General features: G+C 30.4%; 1 protein-coding gene across 1 annotated transcript; it reads left to right on the plus strand.

The window, feature by feature from the left end:
- The first annotated feature begins 11,651 nt into the window (after positions 1-11,651).
- On the plus strand, positions 11,652-15,163 carry LOC132067179 (BTB/POZ domain-containing protein At1g67900-like). Its single transcript, XM_059460330.1, has 4 exons — positions 11,652-12,228; positions 12,324-12,393; positions 12,706-13,962; positions 14,430-15,163. The coding sequence occupies exons 1-4, from the start codon at positions 12,170-12,172 to the stop codon at positions 14,901-14,903; spliced, it is 1,860 nt and encodes a 619-aa protein (XP_059316313.1). The 5' UTR covers positions 11,652-12,169; the 3' UTR covers positions 14,904-15,163.
- The last annotated feature ends 249 nt before the right edge of the window (positions 15,164-15,412 follow it).

Below are 15,412 nucleotides of genomic sequence, written 5' to 3' on the forward strand. Positions count from 1 at the left end.
AAAAAGAAATTTGGAGAAAGAAATTGTAAGAATCCAATCTTGGGTAATAATTGAAACATAAAGAGAAGAAATTTACCACAAAATTTGGGGAAGAACTCAATGTGGAAGAAGAGAACAAGTTCTAGCCATTGTGGGGATTTGATATTGGATTTGGGGAACTAAAAATGTTATTTGGACGGCCATGTGGCAAATATAGACTGGTCCATTTAGTTTATAGCTTCTTTTACGCGCTGAAGGAGAGTAGCTTCACTTGCTTGTCCAGGTCACCGCATAAAAGCGTAAGTAATACATAAAAAATAAGTCCAGGGGGGTCATAGGACCCCCGCAAAGTTGAGGTGTGTTATGGCAATTTTGGCCATAGTTTGAGTGTGTTTTGAACCATTTTCCCAACTAATTTTGATAATAATATTCAAATCTCAAGATTTGATTTGCTTATTCGAGAATGAAAGTGAATATAAACCTTTTAAACATATATTGTAATATAAAAAATAATTATTATAAATAACGATATATTTTATAACAATTTCTTAATTATTCATTTTTATACTTTAAATGAATTCCAAATAATGATATAATTAGAAAATATTACATCAATGGTAACCAAAATCTAATGATTTATATTATTTCGCCTATTGTATATCATTAACTCTTTTAGTATTTTTATTTAATTATTTTTATTTTTAAAGTGAATTCAAAGTAATACTCTTATATTATTTATTGTTATTATTCAATGTTTTTATTTCCGGCTCGTTTTCTAAATTTTAGTTACCTGATCTTACTCACAATATAATTTGTTTTAATGCAAAAATCATCCAAATGCACACAAATTTAAATTAACCATAGTTAGTTTAAAATAAAATTCAAACATTAACCACAGCTATTCAATTTTTTTAATTAATTATGTTAAGCTAGCCATTAATTCAATTCAATATCTTTTTTTTTTGTTGCATCAATTCAAATATTTTTATCTTTTATTTGAATATAATTCCAAGTCTTTTTTTAATACGATTCAAATAATATTATCTTTCAAGTCAAATTCAAAATATTTCATCTCAGTTCAAATAATATTATTACAATGCTTATTAACTTTGTTTCAATACCGGTATGTGGTTTTTTCTTAATGTGTCACTCGACTTTATGTTCTATGATTACTGTCCTCCTTTATATAGGTTTTATATATTAAGATCTCACTTTCATAGAATTTGTTTCATTATTTGATATTTTTAGTTTTAAGCAGGATTTGCTTGTGGAAAAAAAGGGAATCTAGCGTATATTTCAACGTCGTCTTTGAAGAGTCAAACATACATTTCGCAACTAAGTTAATCTTATTAGATATATGTATGTTATTTCAAAATTTAGCATACGTTTCAAATTTGTTAGCTAACAACACTGTCATATTTTTCTTATTGTGTTTCTTCTTTTTATTTGCTCATTTTGTTAAAAATACCCGACACTTTGAATTTATTAGTGATGTCATATTTTATTTTTGTACTTTTGTTAATCTTTTTGTTGTGGAATTATTTCTTTGTCTATAAGATTTACCAGCTAATCAAATTGTATCTTCCTTTTACTTGATGTTTGATTAATATTAACACTAACTTCTAAATCTTGCAAAGATTTCAAGTTAAACTCATAATTTTTAGACTTTTGTGGCATCCATTATGTTATTTACTCGACTCCAAAGACTAAATATAAAAGCAAAAATGATATTATTATTTTTAGTGTGAGAAGAACACTACAAGAAAGTATAGAAATGATAATAAAAAATTTAATATTTGGCAACAACTTAGTTTATTGTTGGCAAATGAACTTTTTTGTTGCCAAAGAATTTAATTTTGTTGCCATAGTATTGATTATTGTTGCAAAAAGTACTTTTGGCAACAAAAAAAATTGTTGCACGTTGTTGTAATAACAGCCGTTGGGAAAAGTCTATGCAAAAAAAAAAAAAAAAAAAAATTGTTGCCAAAAGTACTTTTTGCAACAATAATCAATCTATGGCAACAAAATTTTTTGTTGCCAAATATATTTTTTCTTGTAGTAAACTATAAATTATCTCTTATCTAAGAGTTGTTTGATTGCAGTTGACTTTTATATTTATCTGCTTAATCTGTTAAAACATGTGAACACACATGTTTGTCTCTCCATTCAAATTTAAAAGAAATTTATCTATCAACTAAAATTTCCAATCAAATCCAAATTTGAAAACTTTAATTCAAAAACTAATAGCACTTAATTTTACTATATTACCTATTAACATTGTCAAAAATTGTGATGTCACTTTTTATTATTAGTTTGCCACTTGACTTAATACTCATTAATCACTATCCTTCTTTCAACATAGAGATAATTTTAGAGACTCCATACTTCAAGTTGTGATATTATATTATGTGCCTTATTCTGATTTTCTGTGGCAATTGATTTAACTTACTTATCATTTTTCAAATAATATATCAATGATCTTATCTCTTACTAATATAATATATATTAAAAGTACACCTCAGAAAAATGAGAAACTGATTCGACTGGACGCTCCTCTTGCCTTTTTCGTTGCGTGCTCTATTCGCTTTCTCGGATAGATCTTTGTGTGGTCGCTTCGATCCTTGCTACCCGTCTCCTCTCTAGCCAATCAGTGAAGCGCTAACAAAGTTGTCCGGGAAAGCATCTGACGAAGCAAGAAGCTTCGGCTAGTAAGGATTTTCATTTTAGGCAAGCAAGCTGCAGCGCGAGTACCCTTTTTTTGACCTTTGTCTCTTAGTGCCGACCTCGTATGTTCTCAGTCTTCAATTTCCCCTTTCTTGCTTAGTAAGGCGCATCCCTTTTCTTGCTCCTGCGCATTAAGGACTATACCACTATATACGCTCAGAAAAAGAAATGATCTCTTACTAATATAATATATATTAAAAGTACACTTGAAATAAATTATGTTATGTTAAACTTCTATTTATTGCTCAAATTCTTTCCTTATTATTAAAATTTAGCATTAAAATCTTTAAGTGTTTTATTTACTTTATTCATTTCAAAATATAGATACCTCATATGATCTCTATGTTATTTTCATTATTACATATTTTTTTGTCCATATATATATATATATATATATATATATATATATATATATATATATATATATATATATATATATATATATATATATATATATATATATATATATAATATATATAATATGAGGTATCTATATTTTGAAATGAATAAAGTAAATAAAATACTTAAAGATTTTAATGCTAAATTTAATAATAAGGAAAGAATTTGAGCAATAAATAGAAGTTTAAACATAACATAATTTATTTCAGGTGTACTTTTAATATATATTATATTAGTAAGAGATAAGATCATTGATATATTATTTGAAAAATGATAAGTAAGTTAAATCATTGAAAAATGATAAGTAAGTTAAATCAGTATTATTACATTGCTAGTATGACCTTCATTTAGCTTGTCATTAAATTTAGTATCCTTGTTCAGTACTTTCCTTTTGATATAACATAACATATCTATTTTTCCATGTCCTCTAACACAAATAACTCTGCAATTCAAAAAACTATTATATGATTTATGTAGTGATTGTCTCTTCTACAACTTGTTCTACCTTCCCATTTCACCGATTTTATATAAAATAAAATAAAAAACAATCTCCTTTTCATTTTCCTTCGTTTCAAATTTAGAAAGTTAGTAGTAAGTCACTAATATAATTAATTATGATAAAGAGACCATTAAAATGTTAATTTGGGGTACTGCCTCAATAGCAAACAATTGCCTTAATAAATTTATATGTGCTCTAGATAAAAATGTGTCTTTTCTTCTTTTTAAAAGAAAATTGCTCACACGTCCTTCATTTGTGCCCGGAAAAAAAAATCTACATCTAAAAATATTAATAGGTTACTCAACAATTACCATCACAAAATATATGAGGAAAATAAGGATGTATTGATTAAACTATATTCTATATGCATGAAAAGAATATCCTTGTATCTTTTACTTAAAAGTGAAATCCTAAATTCTTAATTAAACTTAATATCAAATAAACTAAAAAATTGCATCAAGGAGTACGATGCAATCTTTCATTGTTCCAAAACTATAGTCAATATGAGATGTCTCTCCATTTCATCTTTAAATGATTCCCTAAGCCTTACTCTTTCGTAACTTACAAAAAAAGAAAGAAAAATATCTTATTACAGAAATAAGATAAATTAATAAGAAAATTTACATATTTATTTGATTCATCAAGCTTGTCACTTAGTGCGGTTTTATAGTTAATAGAACAAACAAAAAACTCTAATTTATATACATGTGCCGACTTTGGGCTGTTTAGTCTTCACCTTCATATACTTTACCAAATGCCACATAAATATGAACATTTTTGGTGCATCAATTATTATTCTTGTTCTCCTTTTGATTTCTCATTTACCTTGTGCCATACTAAATTGAAAATCTGACAAAAGTAAGAAATATGAATACAATAACCCGTGACAAGTAGAACAATCTATAAATTCTTTAAAGTATATTACCATGATGATGATTCATTATGAGAAAATGATATATACTTGGAATTTCACATATAAAATTTAAGTCTTTGATATGTCGTACCTTTCCGGGTTCTGTTCTCTCCTTATTCTCTCCACCATCATAGCATCCCTAGAATGTAAGCATATCGAGTTTAAACCTGTTAGCAATACACTATTAACAACTTTTTCTTCACTAAAATTTACCAAACTGTAACGAATAATTTATTCTTAACATCCAAATTAACATGTCTAAAAAAGAGAGAATAAAGCAAGAAAACAATTTTATTGAGAAAAAAAAAATGAAGAGCTTGTGTAGTGGAGTTTTAGAGCAGTGTACGGATATAAAAAAAACTAACTTTAGTTAGATAACAATAGAAAGAGGAGAAGGAAACCTAATACTTATTTATGTTTTGCTAAAAGGGTATATATATGAGGTTAAGATGTTAGAACTTCAAGCCAACTCAAATGTCTTTTAAATTTCAAATTCAAATATCATATCAGTTTGTTAACAATAACCTTTTAGATAGGATCATTCTAACGTCTACTTATCTTATATAATATATAAATTTTAGTTGATTTTTTTTTTTTTGAAATAGATGAGACTCTTCAAAGTTTTTTATATTAAAATTGAATGAAAGTCCATTATCATTGGGTATCCATGTTTTTTATCTTTTCCATACGTTATTTCTCTCTCTTTTATCTTCTTATCTTTTGTTACAAAAAGAAATCAATTTTATATATATATATAAACAATTTTTTAAATTGTTATTTCAATTTCAATTTAGTTCATACTTATCGTGGAAAGATAAAACATGTACCCAAAAGGCCTTATAAAATTATTTAAAAGGAAAATTTAATAAATTCTGTTACGCACCATTTTTTTCTCAATTAATTTTTTTTTTAATCCGAAAAGTGCATGGTTTATCTTTCCATGATAAGCTTCATTTTATATAAACAAATATTAACGAAGCTACGACGGATAATCACCAAAACTAAGAGATATCATGTTCAAATCTAATTGATATAATTTCTCAAGAATCAAATGTACTGAGTAAAATTTTCAATACATATAGGAAACTTACAGCCCATAAAACAATACTATGATACTACGACAGCAGCTTACCATATTTTTCAGGATTCATATGTATCATGTGCAAAAAATCTAGTCATTTTATTATTATTGATATTAGATTTGAAACAAAAGATAATGGAAAAAAGGGATAAACATCCGATTTGGTTTTGTTTAGAGTTGAAAACTACTCCACATTTGAAGATTCAATTTTATCTTTGTATTAGATAATTTGAATTATTAATCTTTTATTCAATTTCAAAAATGTTATTACAATTTCCATTAACTGTCTTAAAATTGCAAAGTGGCTTGCTATTAGCTTGCCACTTGGTTTAACCACGTTGCTCCTATATATATATATATATATATATATATATATATATATATATATATATATAGATTGTTGGTGACATTATGTTTTAGTATAATGTCACGACTCATCTCACATTTTGTGTTATTTTCTTGGGATCACCATATAGTTATTGTATCTTACAAGGACGGAAGATATATTGGAAACATTAGCTACATGTTTGTTGTGGAGACCTTATCCGGAAAAAAAAAATCAAAAAAGCCGAACCACATCGAATAACCTCGAAAAATCAACTTTTATGGGTTTGATTCATAGATTTAAAAGATCGACATAATTAATCGGTTTGATAATTGAAAAAATAAAACCAAATAGACATATGTACCCCTAGTGTTAGGTTAGCAAAAGGGGTCAAATGAGGGTCAATTAATTGGATTATGCGTAAGAGCTTAATTCCCAATTAGCTCCACTATTTCTATTGCTCTAATGGTGAAGTGACTTTGTTCAACCATTTCTGGGTCCATCGATCACTAATGACTAGATTGAGGGGCCTACATGTTTAATACTGGTAACCCCGTTGGGTAGCACGGATAGCGACCGGAGACGGACGGCGTTGCCACTTGCGTTCATAACTTACCCTTAGTTTATACCTTAGCAGAAGAGTTTGATATTTTTTGCATAAAAATTAAACTTATTCACCGCATAAATAAATTTGAAGTTTGTTTGGCAATGTTAATTAATACCTGTATTAAGTTATACGAAAATTTATGTATTATTTTATACGGGATAAAAATATGAAATGAGAATATTTGTATTGATATGTGCATTAATGATTAAACTATTTAAAGACCAAAAAAAATTATTTTAAAGTAAGTATAATTTACGTAGAACATTCTCCTCATTATTAAATCTTGATTATTATTTAATGACATAAACAATTTTGCATCATTATTATGTGAACCTAATTAGAGGTCGTTTGATTTCAAGTATAAGAGAATTTAGTTGTTGTATAAACTACTGTATTACTTATGCCAGTGTTTGGTATTATCTTGATATAGAATTTCCGTATATATCTAATACAACATTCGATTTCAGTTTTTTTTTTTTTTTTTTTCAAAATGTTTTTTATACATAGGGGGTAGGGGAAGGGGATTACAATACGGGGATTCGAATCATCACTAACAAGATGAGAGTTCAGATAGCCAACCAACTAAGCTACTAGATCCCTACCGATTTCAGTATTAACATCTACGTATGCAAAGTTTAATTATCTTTGGAAACTAATTGTCGTATTATTGATTAGTTCCAATAACATAAATGAGAATTTATGTATTATATTGGTATACGAATATAATAAAGGATATGAATACATGTATTAGCAGTAGTGCAGTACACATGATAAGAGTATTTAAAGACAAAAATACTCTGGAATTAGGTGATTTCCACATATATAACATTAGTCCATGTATTATTATTCGTTGCAAAATAATCCTTTCATTATCATTAATCATGGCATAATTACAATCCTACAGTATTATTGACTCATAAATAACCGTAGCATTACTATACCTCAAACCAAACGGCCCCTAGATATCACGTTTGCCCCATTTGTGATCCGATCATGGGATAGAAAGATATCGAGCTAATTTGTGAGCTGAATATATAATGATAGAGACCGGTTCAGAATTTTATATTCGAATTAGTATAGTTAAATATGTAATTCAATGGAGTGAGTGCTGGTATATATATATATATATATATATAAAGACCTATCTGCCTATGGTGATGGTCCTGTCTGGACCTTGATAAAGCTAACTCATATAGTTTCGTCCTGCTACTCACCGGACATTTTAAGAGCCATTACACATTCAATTCTTGGAGAATAGATATAATGGACATAGCTAGCTACTATATATGAGTCAATATCTCTTTATTAGTTATCATGCAACATATTAGGTCTACTGCTTTATCACAAATCAACATAGTTTATTATGTTTGTATTACGAAAGAAGACAATGGTATTAGGGGTGTACAAAGTAAACCGACAAACTGCACCAAACCGATAAACCGAGTCAAACCGAGAAAAAAACCCGACTAGTGGTTTGACTTAACTTGGTTTGGTGTTGAAAAAAAAAAAAAAAACATGACATAATTGGTTTGGTTTGGTTTTAACTAAAAAAGTCAAACCGAACCAAACCAACCCGACATTCATACGTATTCAAATTTTAAAATATTTTATACATAAAAATGTTTATTTGTAATGTAATTTATAAATATTTCTTAAATTTTTTCGTAGTTCTTTAACTATTATCATATTATTCAAGTCAACTTCTGAATTTTGAACGTCAATAAGTTTTATATCCTATGGATGTTAGTAACTCAAATAAAGTCAAACCAAAACTAACTCAACACTAATGCTAACAAAAGAAATTCAATTTACCACTAGGAATGACAATAATGTTGGATATCTATTCTTCAGTTTTGCATAATTTATTTCGACAATGAAAAAACATAACTTAAGTTTTATTTCTTTGCCATGTAATTAATACTTATTAGCCGTACTTATTTTAGCATGACTTAGTATTTTTAGATTATGGTTATTTTCTTTATGGCTTGTTAATTAAGAATATTTATTTTGACCGAATTTATTAGCTTTTGTTGAATATTTTAATACAATGTCATCACTCTTCTCACATTTTGTGTTATTTTCTTAAGAAACACCTTAATTATATAGTTGTATTTTACTAGAACTAAAGAAATATTTGAAGTAAAAGTTATATGTTTTGTATCAAGACTATTCCGAAAAAAAACCCAAAAAAACCCGAGAAACCGAATAACCCGAGAAAACCCGAGGTTGAAAACCCGAATTTTATTGGTTTGGTTTGGTGTATAAATTTAAAAACTCGACGCAATTGATTTGGTTTAGCGTTTAAAAATCCGAACCAACCGACCACGTACTGTATTTTTTAAATGGTATACATCATATTCTATCCTTATAATTGGAAACCAATTACCATCATTCCTGCTTAGGCACATTTTCTTGTCATAAAAGTGTGTCATATGCAACTAGGCCTAGCTAGTCCAATTATTATATATAATTCAGCAACTTCAGTCACTGCCTTTGGCGATTCTCAAAGAAGCCCTCTATGAAATGATGACGATTCTACTAAAATTTTGCATGCCAAAAAGTAACTACTAGAACAAATGGAACTAAATATAACGAGAAAATAATTGAGAGAAAGTATTTAGTAGTATAAAACTTGCACCTAAGCATACGAAGTCAACTTAGCAGATAGCATAAGTGATGACTAAACCAACGAGGGTCGTATTGGAGTGATAAGTATTTATTCAAGCTTCATTCTTAATCAGATGTTTCGGGTTCGAGCCTTGAGTATGAAATTGTCTTTGTTAGTGAGCGCTTCAATTACCCTCAATGTGAAATTTTCCTACGCGAATTCGAACTTAATCGGGTTCCAATGTGAATATCGAGCACGAGCGGGAAACAAATAAAATAAGTGATGGCTACACCACATCACTTTGTGGGCTTAATTGATAACAACAAACTTTACTTTCTTTTTGCATGGATAAGGGATAAAACATAAATACCACGGCCACATACTAATATTCTCTTCAATTTTAATCCCTCCTAAGTTGATTCATCTGTACATCAAGTGGAGTGGACCCCTACAATTTTCAATCAGAGCATCACTGTGGTTGATTTTGTTATCAAATAGTTTTACGATAAAGTATTATTTCAGTAGAATCCAAGGCAGAAAACAAAATTGACCAACGTGGCTTTTCAACTGCCAATTTAATGCATTTCAATATTTTATCACGAAAAAAACTTTCTTATTTTTTTCCTTCCTGGTAAACTAAATTCTTTATTTCACACACAAGTTTGAACAAATTATATTTAATGGCCGTGGCCCTCTTGTAATAAATGCTTGATGGTCTACTTATTTATATGTATTGAAAAGCAAAGGGCAAACTTTTCTTGTCCCCATTTATATGTCATGAACTTGAGGCCCTTATGTGAGAATACTTAAAGCCAACTTTGAAAATTGAAAGTGATACACATATCCTCTTCTTTTCCTTTTACTTTTCTGATCTCCTCTTTATATCATTACTTTCTTTTCTTGTATTCTTTTTCTTTTTTTTTTTCCCAAAAGGAAAAGAAATTGATATTTCTTATATACATAGAAAAGGTAACTATTGGATGTTTAATACAAAAAGAACGGCGTAGGATGGCTTGTATGATTGTAGTGGACTAAAATAATAAAATTAGGTACAAAAACTTTGCTGAGAAAGAAAGGCAATAGTGTCACATGATAAGCACGTGGGCATCGCCTCTCTCTTTTGCTACCACGTGGCTGTTGGGCACAGAACAAACGCTATCAAGACAGGTAAAACGAACAGCAATATTAAGCAGGAAACTAAAGGGTCCTCCAAATTTGCTCTTGTACTGTTTAAGCACTAGGATTATTATATAGATTAAGAACACCATAAGAAGGCGAGAAAGACGCATACCTGTTAAGTCGTCTTGTTCATAAATGCGGAAGCGCGTTCCAAAAGTGTGGAACGTTTGGCTACGTCTTCCTAGTTTGGTTGATTCATATCATTGCCATCGGCTTATTTGCTTTTGCCATTAACATAAATCTAGCGAGGAACGAATAGAAATACACGAGTCCAAAATTTTGAGAAAAAATGTCCAAAATTTACCCTTAATTGCTGATTATATGTTAAAATTGTCGTCAAGTTGGAACTCTTTTAGGGGTTAAAGGCATAACGAGAGACTTTTCCTAACGACGGAGTAATGTTAGTCCAAAAGTCTAATGAATGACAAATTTGCTTAATTTCGGATAGTATGATGACAAAATTGACTCTTTTTTCTTATTAGCAATTACACATGAACCACAAAGCAACTTAAGATTGGCGATATGAATTCTATTTAATTCCATCTTAGTGTAGCGTGTGCCTAAATGAGTTCGTTTCCACATATTTTGTAATATAAAATTCATAATAAATTGACTAATTTGATAGTGTAGTGTGTGCCTAAATGAGTTCGTTTCCACATATTTTGTAATATAAAATTCAACTTAAGATTGGCGATATGAATTCTATTTAATTCCATCTTAGTGTAGCGTGTGCCTAAATGAGTTCGTTTCCACATATTTTGTAATATAAAATTCATAATAAATTGACTAATTTGATGCTGAGTTAAACGGCTAAAACGAAAAGGAGTTAAATATTTTAGTTAAATTGCAATTCTTTCTTTAAAGGAGTACTAAATTTCACTAATACTACAACAACATACCCAGTGAAATCCTATAAAGTAGGGTCTGAGGAGGATAGAGTGTACACAAACCTTAACCCACTTAAGAGGTAGAGAGGTTGTTCAAGTAGACTTGACACGTGACAAACAATTGAAGATAAAGAAGAAATAACGAAAGCGAATAAGCCATGACAAAAAACTATAAAAGCATGACATAGCAGATTTAAAAAAAGGAGCAGTAACCACCACAAATTAATATGATAATCTAAATTTCACTAGATACGTGAGTGCAAAATTAAGAAGAAAAAGAAAAAAAATCAGTTTTTTTCGTCTTTTCTAATTTCAGTATTAATGTTGAATAAATTTTGTGGCTCTAGCTTTTCATTTCTTTGCCTTTTTTTTTTTAAAAAAAATTGACTTGTATAGTCCTATGATCTTAATCTTAATAAGAATTGGGGGTCCCTTTGATTCTTTCTGTTTGCATGTCTAAATCTAACTGCAAACTTGACTGTTAGGACAAGAATTTTGGTAGTGCTTGATTTTCTTGGTTCATGTCATTTTGGTCATCATAATCATTAATATAAATTGCATGAGTGCAAGCCAGATACTAACAAGTAACAATACCACAACCTTTATGCAATCCTTTATTTATATGTCCCTTCTCTCTTTTTTTTTTTTTTTTTCCCTTCATTCTCCTGAACAACTATTCGAGAGTTGAATAAATGTCAATCTTGTTGGGTAATTTACCAAACTTTTAGAAAAATTAACAAGACAGGATATTCTAAGGGGGGTATAACTTAGTGGTGGTTCTTTTTGTTTTTAGACAATATCTATTGCTAGCAGCTGGAGAAGGAACTTTCCAAGTTAGTGGTGTCTAAAAAAGTGAAGCTTTCAACAGTTTTAGAAATGGCTTTGTCTCTGTCTATCTGACTCTGCCATGGCTTTGCATATTGGTTGATATATTTTGTTTTTTGGGAGCATTAACAAACAAAAAGAACATGAAGTTTATGAAACTTGGATCTAGGCCTGACACTTTCATCACTACTGAGGCTGTAAGGTAACTTCATATTTTCTTTCTCTGCTTCTTCTTCTTCTTGTATTCAAGAAGAAAAACTTCATAAGAATTAACCAAGATTTTTTTTTTTTATGCAGGTCAGTTAACTCTGAAGTTATTAGTGATCTCATAGTCCAAGTAAAGGGTAGCAGATATTTGCTTCACAAGGTTAAATTCTCTACCTTTTCTGTTTTCCTTCTTTTTTTTTTCCTCACTTGGCCAATATTTGGTTGAACTTGAAAAATGAGTACTTGAAGTTCAAAAAGAATATTTTTGAGAGTTGAAATTGTGTTTGGACGTGAATTTTACCATGAAAAAAGGTTGAAATTTTGTCGGTGAAAACCATTTTTTCACTTGAAATACTCCTCAAAAACCAGTTTTTCGATGTTAGGTTATCTATTTCAAGTTGAAGTTGAAATAATAAACACGATTATTAAACTAATATTTATTTGGTGATTGGTTGTGGTTTTTGTCAAACAGTTTCCCCTGCTATCAAAGTGCTTAAGGTTACAAAGGCTATGCTCTGAAAGTCCAGAAACCTCACAACACCAAATAGTGCAGCTACCAGATTTTCCTGGTGGAATTGAAGCATTTGAGCTATGTGCAAAATTCTGCTATGGAATCACCATCACTCTAAGTGCCTACAACATTGTTGCGGCTCGGTGTGCTGCAGAATACCTGCAGATGACAGAGGATGTAGAGAAAGGAAACTTAATCTACAAACTCGAAGTATTCTTCAATTCTTGCATACTTTCAGGTTGGAAAGACTCAATTGTGACATTACAAAGTACCAAGTCCTTTCCTTTATGGTCTGAGGACTTGGGAATTACAAGCAGATGTATTGAAGCCATTGCTTCAAAGGTTTTAGCACATCCTTCAAAGGTGAATTTATCAAGGAGCTACTCGAAAAGAGGCCCAAGGGATGATATTTCATACAATGAATCAGAAAGTCGAAGGTACAAAACTTCATCTAAGAGTTGGTGGGCTGAAGAATTAGCAGAATTGAGCATAGACCTTTATTGGAGAACTATGATAGCCATCAAATCTGGTGGGAAAGTACCTGCTAGTGTTATCGGTGATGCATTGCGAATTTATGCATCAAGATGGTTACCAAACATTTCAAAGTATGCAAATATTGAGAAGCAGATAGTACATCATCAGTCCGAGTCGGATTCAATTGGAAAGCACAGGCTGCTTTTGGAGTCAATTATCAGCTTGTTACCAGCTGAAAAGGGGGCAGTTTCTTGTAGCTTCTTGTTGAAATTGCTTAAAGCAACTAACATTTTGAAGGCTTCTTGTTCATCCAAGATGGAATTGGCAAGAAGGGTTGGACTTCAATTGGAAGATGCTACTGTTAATGATCTGTTAATACCTTGTGTGTCACACACATGTGACACAATTTATGATGTGGATATAGTTATCACAATATTACAAGAGTTCATGTTGCAGGGGCAAAGTCCCCCAACAAGTCCACTAAGAAGGAAAGGAGATTTGGAGAGGAGAAGATCTCGGTCCGCGGAGAATATTCACCTTGAATTTCAAGAAAGTAGGAGATCTTCTTCAGCATCACATAGCTCAAAACTCAAGGTAGCTAAGGTTGTGGATGGATATCTTCAAGAAATTGCAAGTGACACAAATTTGCCCCTATCGAAATTCATTTCCATTGCTGAAGCCATTCCAGAGTTTGCCAGGCTTGACCATGATGATCTTTACAAAGCCATTGACATATATCTCAAGGTAATATTTCAGATAACATCTTCAACTATACCACTACCTTTTGTCAAATTTACTGTTGGGATTTCTATTTTTTAACTAAACAAACCAAAAATGTTACATACATGTGTAGAAATATTTCTTTGCACATGTCCTAAATGTTAAAAATTAGAATGTGGGGCATTAGCATGTTAGCAGATAACCAACTCCTTGACGTCTGAATATTCTCAAGTGACGCAAGTCAATGTTCAGTTAGAATTAGAAGCTCTAATTCTGATTTTAGAGACCATTAAAAAATAAATTAACTTTAAAGAAACTGCATCGGATAAATCGTTATTATAATGATGTAGTTTAACCAATTTTTGAAGGTTATCAATTACTGAGTAATACTTATCATAGATATGGACATGTAATTATTTTATAACTGACCCAATTGTATAGGTATTTTTACTCCGTCAGTGCATATAACTTAAACTATTACGAAAATGCAGGGGCATCCAGAGCTGAACAAAAGTGAAAGAAAGCGACTCTGCAGAATATTGGACTGCAAGAAACTATCAATGGAGGTTTGCATGCATGCTGCACAAAATGAATTACTTCCATTAAGGGTAGTTGTTCAAGTTCTTTTTTTCGAGCAAGCTCGAGCCGCTATGTCCGGTGGCCATGTAACAGAGTTGCCTAGTAACATCAAGGCCCTTCTAGCAAACCATGATGACACAGCCAAGACTTCCGCATCTTTTAATAAGGCCAAAAAGACACCAGTTGATGACCTTAAATCTCCAAAGTCCAACCTTTCAACTCTGAAAATGAAGCTAGCTGAAGATGATGATTTGGATGAACATTATGCAGATGAAATGGGAAAATCTTCAAGAATTAGAGCTTTATGTGTGCTTCCAAATCGACCTAAAAAAATGTTCAGTAAGCTATGGTCAAACAATAGATCAGTTGCAAGTGGAAAGAACTGATAATTTTTACCTTTATTTTGAAGGGTAACATATACTCTGTTATACTATTGTGGCCTTAAGATTTTTTTTTTTTTTTTTTCTTTTTCTTAGTTTTCGGGGAACAATTGTAGTCTTTAGGAGAAGAGAAATCTTTATGCTTAAGTATTGGGGTAAACTGTAACCTAAGCTAATAAAAGTACAAAAGTTTTACAATGAGAAGGGGAAAATTATGTATTGAACTTCTTGAGAATGGAATTGAAGAAAGAAATCATTGAGAAGGACTTTAGTTGTATATGTACTATCAGTTTATGAGCACCAGATAGTATTAATCTTGTACAATATTGAAATTATACAAAATTTTAGGACTGACATGTAATTGTGATCCGGCCATTCTCTGGACTCCGTGCTTTGCGGGAGTTTAGTGCATCGGCTACCCTTGTTTTTTTCAATTACTAAAAGTATGGACAAATTTCGATCCTTGCCTTAATTGGTGAAAATGTTTTACATTAAAAACTAGTTTGATTTTGTTC

The sequence above is a fragment of the Lycium ferocissimum genome, chromosome 8 (genome assembly GCF_029784015.1).
Source record: "Lycium ferocissimum isolate CSIRO_LF1 chromosome 8, AGI_CSIRO_Lferr_CH_V1, whole genome shotgun sequence".
In the NCBI taxonomy this organism is placed as follows: domain Eukaryota; kingdom Viridiplantae; phylum Streptophyta; class Magnoliopsida; order Solanales; family Solanaceae; genus Lycium; species Lycium ferocissimum.